The 12,596-nt window shown below is 40.3% G+C and overlaps 1 protein-coding gene across 1 annotated transcript; it reads left to right on the top strand.

The window, feature by feature from the left end:
- Window positions 1–7,044: 7,044 nt before the first annotated feature.
- LOC114710165 (protein mono-ADP-ribosyltransferase PARP6-like) lies at window positions 7,045–9,546 on the top strand. Its single transcript, XM_037199021.1, is given in 2 exon segments — window positions 7,045–9,172; window positions 9,175–9,546. Coding segments are annotated over 2 exon segments (1,890 nt in total). The 5' UTR covers window positions 7,045–7,509; the 3' UTR covers window positions 9,402–9,546.
- The last annotated feature ends 3,050 nt before the right edge of the window (window positions 9,547–12,596 follow it).

Here is a 12,596-nt window from a genome sequence, read left to right as displayed (position 1 = left end):
CCTAGTCCCTCCATATCAGCCTTTTTATTTCATTTTTATTTTAAAAAATAATATTAATGAAAAAAATCACTCCACTCTTCTGTCTTTCCCATCTATCACCTCTTTATCTGTCTTAGTGTTATTGGGAGCTGTGGTGTGTTAACTTTTTGTTCAAACAACTTTGATTTCTGCATTTGGAGAGCAGGCCCCACCACACAATGTAGACAAGGGAGAACTGGTTCTGGCTCTCTCCTGAAGAAATTAGTTCCAGTGGAGGCCTGGATGGCCAACTTAGCTATCACCTAGGCCCACATCCAGTGCTTTGAGTTTGACAACCCCAGCACCTACTCCACCTCTAACTTGCTGGAGCATGTGAAGAGACTAGTCCTGTGGAACCAGAACTGGAGGATCTATATGACTTGAGCCAAACAGCAGATTACCCAAGAGGAGTTTTGAGGTCCAATATTGACGACAATGATGATGTACAAGGTCATAGGCCTTGAACCAGACCAGCAACTCATTTTAATGAACAAAAGTATTTTTATAAACTTCCTGTGGTTTAAAGTGTTGGGCCATGAGACATTATAAAAATGAACATTGAAAGTTATATTTAATTACATGTTGGAAACATAAACTAAGTAGTCAATTCCTACACAGGTAAGTGTAATGTCTGTTTCTCAAATTAGCAAAAGAAAAATGCATTTCTATTTAAAATTTGGCCTCAAAGAAAAGTTAATCAGATACCACAATGTGTTGTTTAGCAACATTAGTCTGCAGTTTGGAAGAAATATCAGGTCTGGAGTTGTGAATCCATTTTAATAGACTTCATCATGAGTACCATGACAGGACTGCCATGAGCTACATCTTTAAGAATGTGCACAAGGCCAATTACTGGTTGTCATGGAGCAATGATCTGCATTCTACCAGTAACTTCATGGATATCATTGTTTCTTTGTCCTCAAGATTCCCTGTGTGCAAAACAAGATTAATCCACACACTTTCAAAGGTGATTTCTGATTCTAATTCTAGGATTCTGTTATAATGAGTTTCTTGATGAATCATTGGTAACTAACTTGGATGTTTAACAGTAACTTACAAAGTTTGTAATTAAATCTAAACCAAACTCCAATTTTCATTAGAACAACTTGATAGTTGAAGTTTTTCTAAGTTCCTAGTGGGACAAGAGGACTTGTGACAGGAATAACATCTTATTGTGTACTTAGTTCTCTTAGCACAAAATATAGTCTTCAGACATTATATAGCATGGTGTATTATCTTTAATGTTACTTCAGGAATCACATAGAAAGCAAAACAAGATGTCAAAGTTTATTCAAAAAATTATACTATAAAGCAGTTGCCTTGGCTTTATATCTTTTCCTTGTTATTACGCAAGAAAAGCAAGGTCTAGAGAAATAATAGTCGATCAGTAAGGTTTATAGGCAAGAACATTTTCTTCTCTTCTCCCTAGTGAAGTGGAGGTTTATGAACCACTCACTGAATAGATATTTGAACTCTAAATCCAGGTTAACTTAATAGAGTCCATGGTAGCACATCTGTAAATTCAATGGGCCTTGAAATTCACATAACACAAGAAAGTATGCGAGGGAGGGTGGTCGAAAGAATCTTGTTAATTGGGGTTTTTAAAGCCACATATATATGTAACCACAATGTAAAAATAACCAATTCTAACTGTTTATGAGTCTTCATACTGGTGAGAATATTTCAAAAATATGAAAACAAAAATACTGCTTAGAGAAAAGATATAGAAGACAGTTATGTTGAAAACGAGGTAAAAGAGATATGAATCTAAATTTGACAATTTTCAAATACATAAAGTGAATGCCAGAAAAGAATGTTTTTAAATAAGTCTTCTCAAGCAAAGGAGTATGACAAAATGCTACAAGATTCATTATAAATGTGGATACACAATATATGTGACATCAAAAGAAAATAGAAAGTTACGGTCACTTCTACTCATACAAGAAAGAACAATGTGGCAGACACTTAGGAGTAAAGAACAATTCCACTATACATTAAAAGAATTGAAACGTCCACAGAAAGGAACTACCTTGGTCAAAGGACCATCTCTGGTCAGTCTGGCACTCAAGTACCTCTTACCTCTGTCACATCTCTCACCCACTCAGGCTCAGACAAACTCTGCTCTTAGAGAAAACCTCTAGCTCACATTCACTCAGAACACAGACTCTGACCAGCTTTAAGGTACTCCTAGGAATTACTGAACTTGGGAGAAGCAGGCTTGATGGGGTCCCTCAAAGAGGAGGGAGGCACATGGTATACTTCTGAACCTGGAGGACACAGGAGGTTCAGCTAGAGTCTTGCACCACCGGGGACGCGTTTGGGCAGCATGACTCCTCGCCTCTGGCCTCTGGGTCTGGTCATTTGTGCATGGTGGGACTGCGCCATCCCTGCTGAAAATAACTGTTACAGACAAGTGCCAATTTTCCAGCTGTGCTAACAACAGCTAAGTGACGCAGTGGATCAGGCAAGGAGGCTGCTCTGAGCTCAATCTCTGTCTTCAACACTGACAATTTGCTTACCTTCACATACACGAAGCATCAAAGGGTTAGCTATTAAAAGCAAGGCATTTTCTTGCTCATTACAGCCTACACTATAAAATGTCCGGAGATGCAAGGAGCCCTGTTTTCACCATTACTCAAGAAATCATTTCTGTTGCCTTTGGAAGAAAATGCAATTATTTTCCTTCCTGTCAGTGTTTCCCTACTCACCTAGAAACGAGAGCACCCTATTAAAATGGACTCATCTTCTTTTGAGTGAGGACAGTGGAGGACCTTCTCTGACCTGAGGGTGGAACACTGGTCCTTGAGTCCTCATGCTGGGAAGACAGGGTCACCAGGGACACAGGTAATTAGACAGCACTGAGTCACTGCCACTTGCAAGCTTGTCGCAGGAAAAGGAAGCTTTGCAGAGAAGAAAGTGAATGCTTCAAGCAGAGGTCACCCCCTTTCACCAGTTGCCAGAGCCCAGGTGGGCCTGATTGCTATGGGCTCCCTTGCCTGGTCCACTTCTGGACAGTTCAAACACCAGTTTGTTCTGGGGTGGCACATAGGTTAGATCTGCCTAGCCACAGAGTTTGCCCAGAAAGACACCTGTAGCTCCACCTACACTAATGCTGAAATCTTGGCCTATGAGCAAAGTCCTCAGCCAATGTAGCTTTGAAACAACATTTGTGATGGTGGCAGCTTGCCATCCTGCACATTTTGCTCAGCTTTCATCTTGCCAGAGACTGCTGAGTCTCATTGCTTGACCCAGGCCTACCTCCTCCCTGTTCCCAAGAAAAGCTAGGTAAATAGTATTGTTTTCTCAGGGCAATCTCTCTCTCATCAACTCACTATCAGTACTCTAACATGATGCATCAACACCATCTGGCATCATGAGCAATTGTATTACCACCCAAGATGGATATCCAGAATGTATCAGAAACATTACTTTTACGGTAATATTTTTTGTAGTATATTGAGTTTCTGATGTGGTATCTGCATACCAGTGACGTATTCTACCTTATAATCTTTTAACTAAGGTTTTTAATTTGGTGAGCAAAGCAGAATTTAAGAAAAGAGACAAAGCTCTTAGGGCTCCTTATTTATGGTCAAAATGATAGTGTATTCAAGGCATGACCCAATCTTTCTATTCAAGGCAACTTACAGAGTTGAATACACAGTGTTTTCTGATAGATTTCAAAGGTTAAGTCTACATCCTAATGATGAAGAAAAGAGGGAAAAAGGATGATTTCCATTTTTTTTTTGCTGGGATAACTGCTTTTCTGGAATTTAATTTTGTTGTAATAGGAAGACTAGGATAGGGAACAGTTTTGAGATCAAATTGCATGTTCCACTAAACAGCTTTTTCTGATCATTTCTCTTCACTCACAGAAATGAAATCTACTAGGTCAATCCAATCTTGTTAAGGCTAGCCAAGCATGGTCCAATGTCTACACAATTTAGCTATGTATTCCCATTTTAAAGTCTCCAACATAGACTGTGTGTAAGATATCATACTGGAACTATTTACACAATGACACATTTCTTCCTTCTTTTTTTAAAAAAGTTTTTAAAATTAATTTTACATACCAACCACAGAACTTCGCTCCTCCCACTCTCCCTCAGTTCCCCTCCCTCCCCAGTCCACTTCTATCCTTTCCTCCAAAAGGGTAAGGCTTTTCATGGGGAGTCAACAAACCCTGGTACATTCAGTTGAGGCAGGACCAAGCCCTTTCCCCCTGCACCACGGCTGAGTCAGGTGTCCCATCATAGGTAATGGGATCCAGAAAGGCAGCTCATGCACCAGGGATAGATCCTGATCCCTCTGCCAGAGGTCTCTCAAACAGACCAAGCTACACAACTGAATGACACATTTCTTAATGTAAAGTTTCATTGACTATCCAGAAGTTTCCATTTAACAGTAAGCATTTTCAGCTTTTATGGGTTTCTTTCACTTTTCTTTCTTTCTTTTTTTTAAATGTAGATACTTTGTGTGCTGTGGGCCATATCTTGAGCATGAGAGGATATATAAAGACATGTGAAAAAATTTTCTCCTGGAACAATCTTATAGCAAAACATCACAGTTATTTGACTACCTGCTTTACCAATGACGCAAATGCCACAATCTCAGGCATCTGGGCATATTATTACACTTTCCCAAGTCAAGTGGGGCCTTTCAATGCTGTCATCCTGGAAGACATGTAATAAAAATGTCACGATCTGCTTTCCTCTTGAGTAAGAGACATGCCTTGGTTACCTTGACACCAAACAATTTAATAAAAAAGTAAAAAATTCAATCAATCAATCAGTCAATCATTCCAAAAGGATCACACAACTTAGTAGGCACAATATGATCTATTTTTCCATGTCTTAAAGGCAAAACCAGAACATTTTTGCTAACTTTTAGGAAAGAAAATGCTTATTCTTCAAGTTTCCCATTTAAATAAATATTTCTAATAAAAATGTTAATTTGCAGAAATCTGTTAATAAATGATCTAAAATCCCCACATCAATCAATACCTCTTCACAATTTACCTTTGTGTTCCAAACTCTTAATGCTAATGAAAATCATGCATGCAGAAACAGAGACAAACTTTCGGCAAATGGAAAGCCAGTTCTTAATCACTGGTGTTACAAAATCAGTCAAATTCATGTTTCTCCTATTTAGGGCAATAGTAAATACTTGTAAAAGGGCTTTAGTAGAGTCAGGGTAAGTTTCTGGCTGGAATGACCAATCTCTCTAGTGTTTTGTCCCAGATCTGCTTTCCTACCTATCTTTTCTGAGTCATGCTATCCCTCTATTATATTATTATTACAAAGTTATTTGATGAATTCAGAGCCAAGTATAAAACAAGATAAACAAGAAACCTTAGGTAGGGCTAATGTGCAAAGTATATATAATCATCACTGTACGGTAGTAAGAAATGATCCACAAATTATCTTAGACCTACATAGGAACAAAGCAAAGGGACAAGAGTCATAGAGCTTGCAAGCATATTATGAAACAAAATTTTCATATGAAACAATTTTCCTGGTATTAAATCCAGACAGAAAATTGTGCTGTAAGTCTTTGTAAAACAGAAAATATAGAGAACATTGTCCTCATGCTTCCTGGCAGTGCAATACAATAAGCAACTGTTTTCATAGGACTCATTTTGATGATACATTTTAATGAAGGCTGACAACATTATGTCAACGAATAATCAAATTAAAGTGATTCTGCAAAAAGATAAAATACATTGATCTGAATGGACAGTTCTCTGGTGATTTTCTTTAATTATTAAATGACAATCTGGGGAAGTAAATGAAACATATGTCATTTATGTTGTTACACATTTTTCTATGACAATGTAGCTTTACATCAGATATGAAAAGCAAAAAATAAAAGCATACTTTCATATGATAAATTGATACAAACCTTTTTCCAAGTTTATAATTATGGAAAAAACTCTCAAATTTTGATGATTGTCTAAGTCCTTTTGAGATAGGTAAGTTACTTACCTTACTTACACCAACATTTCTGAATAGATGCCTACATACTGTGAATTTTCCAGAATACAAAAAAGAATCCCCAAATTATCTTCCATGGTCCAGTATGCTTGCATTTAAATTTTTTATTTACCCAATTTGATTATGCTATGTGTATTCATCAACACTACTCACTTTGGAGAGTATTTCCTTAGTTCAAAGTCCATCCTAGACACATTAAAATTTAATCTTCACCCATCCATCTCCCACAGCTACTAATCTATACTTCCCATAAGAAGAATCATACACTATGAGGCCAATTGTGTGCATGTTTTTCACACTGTATAGTGTTTCATCAGCTCCATTCATGCTGTCAAATGTTATCAGTAACTCATTTCCTTTTATACATAATTTGATATAAGATTTTTTTATAAAAAGTATATTTTTATTTATCCACTTATTAGTTTATAGACATTTAGGGAATCCTCATTTATGGACATAATGGTTAATGTACTATGAACATTAGTAAGCAAACTTTTCTGTGAGCATGTGTTTTCATTTATTTTGTGCATACTCTTAGAAGTAGAATTATTCAGCCATCTGTTAATTTTATTTCTAACATTTTGAGCAAAATATTTTGTCAAGAATATTTTCAAAAGTGAGTTGGCCATTTTACATTTCTTCTAGAAATATATTTGGGTTCCAGTTTCTCTACCCTCATTTGGATATGTTATTATCTTTTTATAGTAGCAATTCTGGTAGATATGAAGTAGTATCTCATAATGGTTTTGGTGTGCATTGTGTCTGTAGTAGGCAATGTGGGTGAGCACCTTTTTATGTGGATACTGCTCACTAACATATTTTCTTCAAAAATGTCTATTAAAATCATTACCTCATTTTAATTTCATGATTTGTATTTTGTTAATGAGTTTGTAAAGTTCTTTGTGTATTCTGCAAATAATTTGGTCAGTTATGGAATATGGAATTCATTAATATTCCTTTTATCCTGTCCATTCAGGAAGGAAAGGAAACACTGAGCTCACTGCTTTTACAAATACTCTATCCTACCTCAGGGGTCGCCAAGCCAAGCAGCAAACCTTGAAAAGATGCTCACTTTTTCTTGACTTCTTCGGTGAAAGACCTTTGAAAAAGTTGGCACTTGTAGCCTAAGCTTCCATCGTTCTCCTACTCACCCCAGGACAACCCAGGCTGGACAGTAGTGCTTCCTTCCCTCTGTATTCCTCCATGGTCGTCCATATCAGCACTTGACTGTTTATTTTCAAATCTCAAAAAAAAAAAAAAACCTCCAGTCCCCAGAACTTCATAATTTGCTTCTCGGCTGCTCTTGAAGGACAGTGACTTATTACCACAACAGCAGAGCCTGCCATTCCCAGCAGATCGACAGTACCTATGACATCATCACCTCCTTTTTCTCATCCTGTGATCTCTTAAATGCTCATCTTGTTGGCATGGGTTCAGTTGGTGGTATGGAGGGGTACTGCCTAGCACAGACCTGAGAGTGTGTGTGAGACCCACTGACCCAATGGACATCAAAGGCCAGTTCTGGAATGATGATGATTCAGAAGGAGATAATGAATCAGAGGAGTTCCTATATGGAGTTCAGGGGAGCTGTGCTGCTGACCTGTATAGACACCCACAGCTTGATGCAGACATTGAAGCAGTGAAGGAGATCTACAGTGAGAACTCTGTGTCTATCAGAGAATATGGAACTATCGATGATGTGGACATTGACCTCCATATCAACATCAGCTTCCTCGATGAGGAAGGATCTACAGCTTGGAAGGTCCTTCGAATGGAACCTATTGTGTTGAGGCTACGGTTTTCTCTCTCCCAGTACCTTGATGGACCAGAACCATCAACTGAAGTTTTCCAGCCATCGAATAAAGAAGGGTTTGGGCTAGGTCTTCAGTTAAAAAAGATCCTGGGTATGTTTACATCCCAACAATGGAAACATCTGAGCAATGATTTCCTGAAGACCCAGCAGGAGAAGAGGCACAGTTGGTTCAAAGCAAGTGGTACCATCAAGAAGTTCCGAGCTGGCCTCAGCATCTTCTCACCCATTCCCAAATCTCCCAGTTTTCATATCATACAAGACTCCATGCTAAAAGGCAAACTGGGTGTACCAGAGCTTCGAGTTGGGCGCCTTATGAATCGTTCCATTTCTTGTACCATGAAGAACCCCAAAGTAGAGGTGTTTGGCTATCCTCCCAGCCCCCAGGCAGGTCTCCTGTGCCCCGAGAACGTGGGCCTCCCTCCCCGAGCACGGACTTCTCCTTTGGTCAGTGGTCACTGCAAAAACATCCCCACTCTGGAGTATGGATTCCTTGTGCAGATCATGAAGTATGCAGAGCAGAGGATTCCAACATTGAATGAGTACTGCGTGGTGTGTGATGAGCAGCATGTCTTCCAGAATGGGTCTATGCTTAAGCCAGCTGTCTGTACTCGTGAACTATGCGTCTTCTCCTTCTACACACTGGGAGTCATGTCGGGAGCTGCAGAGGAGGTGGCTACTGGAGCAGAGGTGGTAGATCTGCTGGTGGCCATGTGTAGAGCAGCTTTGGAGTCCCCTAGAAAGAGCATCATCTTCGAGCCTTATCCCTCTGTGGTGGACCCCACTGATCCTAAGACTCTGGCCTTTAACCCTAAGAAAAAGAATTATGAGCGGCTTCAGAAAGCTCTGGATAGTGTGATGTCCATCCGGGAAATGACCCAGGGCTCATATTTGGAAGTCAAGAAACAGATGGACAAGCTGGATTCCTTGGCCCATCCTCTTCTTTAATGGATAATTTCTAGCAACAGGTCACACATTGTCAAACTACCTCTCAGCAGGCTGAAGTTCATGCACACCTCACACCAATTCCTCCTGCTGAGCAGCCCTCCTGCTAAGGAAGGTCGGTTCCGGACTGCCAAGAAGCTGTACGGAAGCACCTTTGCCTTCCATGGGTCCCACATTGAGAACTGTCATTCCATCCTGCGCAATGGGCTGGTCAATGCATCCTACACCAAACTGCAGCTGCATGGAGCAGTCTATGGCAAAGGCATCTACCTGAGCCCCATCTCCAGTATTTCCTTTGGATACTCAGGAATGGGCAAAGGACAGCACAGAATGCCTTCCAAGGATGAGCTGGTCCAGAGATATAACAGGATGAACACCATCCCCCAGACCCGATCCATTCAGTCAAGGTTCCTCAGAGTCGGAATCTAAACTGTATAGCACTTTGTGAAGTGATTACATCTAAGGACCTTCAGAAGCATGGAAACATTTGGGTGTGCCCTGTGTCCGACCGTGTCTGCACAAGGTTCTTCTTTGTATACGAGGATGGGCAGGTGGGCGATGCCAACATTAATACTCAGGACCCCAAGATACAGAAGGAAATCATGCGTGTGATTGGAACTCAGGTTTACACAAACTGAGGGGGCCCCAGTCCTCGTACCACTCTGTTCCCCCAGGATCCATCTGCCTTTATAAAAGGGCTCAGGAGCAGCAGGTGAGGCTGCCCTGAGAAATTTCAAGGGGCAAGAAAAGGATAGAAGAGGCGGCCTTCATGGTGGAGATTGACCCAGGAACCACTCCACATTTGGATGGTCCTGACTGACTCCCACCCCGATTTGCCCAGTTGACTTCACCCTGTTTGTAAACAAAACAATAAAATGGAAGGTGCTGTGGACTGGATATGATCACTGTGGTCTGCCTAGCCTCGGCCCAGCACCTAACTGCGGCCCTGGTTAGGGGCTGTGTGCTGTGGGATAGAATATCTGAAAGTTGGGCCTGTTTGTGTTTCCTGAAGTAAAAGACGTATCCATTTAGTTTCAAAAAAAAAAAAAAAAAAAAAAAAAAAAAAAAAAAAAAAAACCAAGAATCAATGGTGAAGGTCAAATATGACTAAAAGACTGAGAGTGCTCTCCATAACTCGTATATTGAAATCTAAGCCTCAGGGCAATTACCTTAAGACATAGGACCTTTGGGAAGTGGTTAGCTTTTGAGTGATTTACCATAAGGAAAAGAAAAGAAGTAATAAAAACTAGAGCTGAAATTTAAAGCAGAAAACCAACCAACAAAATGAATGAAGCAAAGAGCCACTCATTTCAAGATTAATAATCTTGACAAATGATATTTCATAAATATCTGATGTAGGTTAGCTAAATGAAAATGGAGAATATACAAAGGATGATAACAGAAATGAAAGAGAAAGACCTCATCACTGCTTCCTCCATGGACAAGTGACTACAAGGATGTGGTGGTAATCTAATTGTACTGAAATATTATTTTGATTGTATGTTAATAAATAAAGTTGTCCGGGGGTCAGAGCTATTAGAGCCATAGCAAGAGTGTGGCGGTGGTGGCACATGCCTTTAATCCCATAAGATCTCTGTGTGTTCAGGGATATAGCCAGCATTGGAGACATATGCCTTTAAGACCTAGGGGGCTGTACATTCAGACAGTGACGAGGCAGTCATGTGTTTGGGTTTACAACCAATGAGAAGGCAGAACAACATACTATAAAAAAACGAACCGACAGGAAGTAGGTCTCTTTTCGCGAAGCTGGGACAGCAGGTGGAAGGGTGAGATTTTAACTCTGAGCTCTGACCTCTCGGCTTTCTCCTTTACATTGTTTCTGTGTTTCTTATTTAATAAGACGGTTAGTTACATCTATATCTGGCAACCAATGTGACAAGAATCCATTAAAAACTGCTTGGCTTGGCGGCAGGTCCGCTTTCCCGCAAGGACGGCAGGCGGCCCGTGGCGGTGGCGGCGGCACACGGCGGCAAGCGGCAATCGGCTTCTTAGTCTGAGCAGCGGCTTCTTAGCCTGGGTCTAGTTCTGCTTGACCTCAGGCTGGACTATCGGTGAGCTGCTTGCTTAAATCCTGCTTGCTTAAAGCCGGTGCTACAAACAACTCAGAGTTGCCCTGCCGAACAGGGCCCTGCCTGTAAAGCCAACGCACATGGTCGGAGTTTAAGGAAGCCAGACCCAAGCCTTGACTCGGCACAAGAGGGAACACGTGGCTGCATTTAAACTTTAGCCAGCTACGCTTTCTTGTTCTCTCTCTCTCTCTCTCTCTCTCTCTCTCTCTCTCTCTCTCTCTCTCTTTCTCTTTGGATTTACACCTGGGACACTAGGTGGCTGCTTTGAAAATCCCCTCGGATTTCTACTGTTCTACGCAGATTTGGTAAGTCATAATATATCAGATATTTTAAAGGAAACTACCTAAAAGAGAATTTTTTTTCCACATTAAAAAACAAATGGGTTTTATGTGTACATTGGAAGAAAATTGGTTTTTGTTTAAAATTTTAGGCAGTATGATAATGGAACAACTATATAATATTATTATTGGTGGAATTATGCACCTTATCACTATACTAATCCACATTTTAATATTTAAAAAGATAGTCAATTTAAGTGCCAGGATAACAGCTTTAGGAGAACTTGTTAAACCTGTAAAAATTCAGACAGAAGAAATTAACAGTGAAGTGGTTTCAAGTCGGGATCATAAGGTTGCAGAAAGAAAGCCTGTTTTCACACAGTCACCCTTAATTTATCCTGTAACCGTACAGCAGATGCCTGATCAAATGGCTACACGAAATAATTGGGCTCCAATTGAAATGTTGGATTTAAAAAGGTTTAAGGAGGCAATAGTATCTTATGGCATGCATTCCCCATATGTAAAGCAAATGTTAAACTCTTGGTCAACATATAATAGGATAGTACCACAGGACTGGCGGGACCTTGCACAAGGTGTTCTGGAACCCAGCCAGAGACTTCAATTTCTGACTTGGTTTAAGGAGGAGGCTAAAAACATAGAAAAACAATGGAGGGATAAAGGAATACAAGTTTGCCAGGATCAGCTTATGGGCGAAGGCCAATATGCTTCAGCACAAACACAATGTTTATATGATGTCCAAACCCTAATTTTATGTCGAATGGCAGCCTTGAATGCATGGGACAGAGTTGAGGAACCAGGAAAAAAATCTGAGTCATTTACAAAGGTGATGCAAGGACCAAAAGAGTCTTTTACAGATTTTTTACAAAGACTGGCTTCAGCAGTAAAGAGAATGGTCTCGGATTCAGAAGCTGGTAAGGCAATAATTGAATCCTTGGCCTTTGAGAATGCGAATGCAGCATGCAAAAGAATAATCAGGCCATTAAGGGCAAGATCTGCACCTATGGAAGATTGGATTAGAGAAACAATTAATGTTGAAGCTGATGAGCATGATGATACATGGGTAGGAGAAGTAATTTCAAAAGGTTTGAGGAGTGTTAGATGTTTTGGATGTGGAAAGCAAGGACATTTGAAAAGGGACTGTAGACAGGTCATTCCCAGAAACAATGTTTCTTCAAGGAACAATGGCAACAGAATGCCCCTTCCTTCTGGAGTATGCAGAAGGTGTGGTAAGGGAAAACACTGGACCAATGAATGTAGATCAACAAAGGACAGACAGGGTAATCCTTTGCCTCAGTCTTCGGGAAACTCCCAGAGGGGCCTCAGGCAGGCCCCCAGTGCAAATCCAGTTCAAACCTTTCCTGCAGCCATAGAGGAAATGCCTGCTCTGGAGAGCGATTAAATAACCAAATGCCTATTGGAATAAATCATGCTGGTCAGGTTGATG

The sequence above is a fragment of the Peromyscus leucopus genome, chromosome X (genome assembly GCF_004664715.2).
Source record: "Peromyscus leucopus breed LL Stock chromosome X, UCI_PerLeu_2.1, whole genome shotgun sequence".
Taxonomy (NCBI): Eukaryota; Metazoa; Chordata; class Mammalia; order Rodentia; family Cricetidae; genus Peromyscus; species Peromyscus leucopus.
The sequence above is the reverse complement of the archived record's forward strand: the minus strand, read 5'-3'. Positions and strand labels throughout refer to the sequence as shown.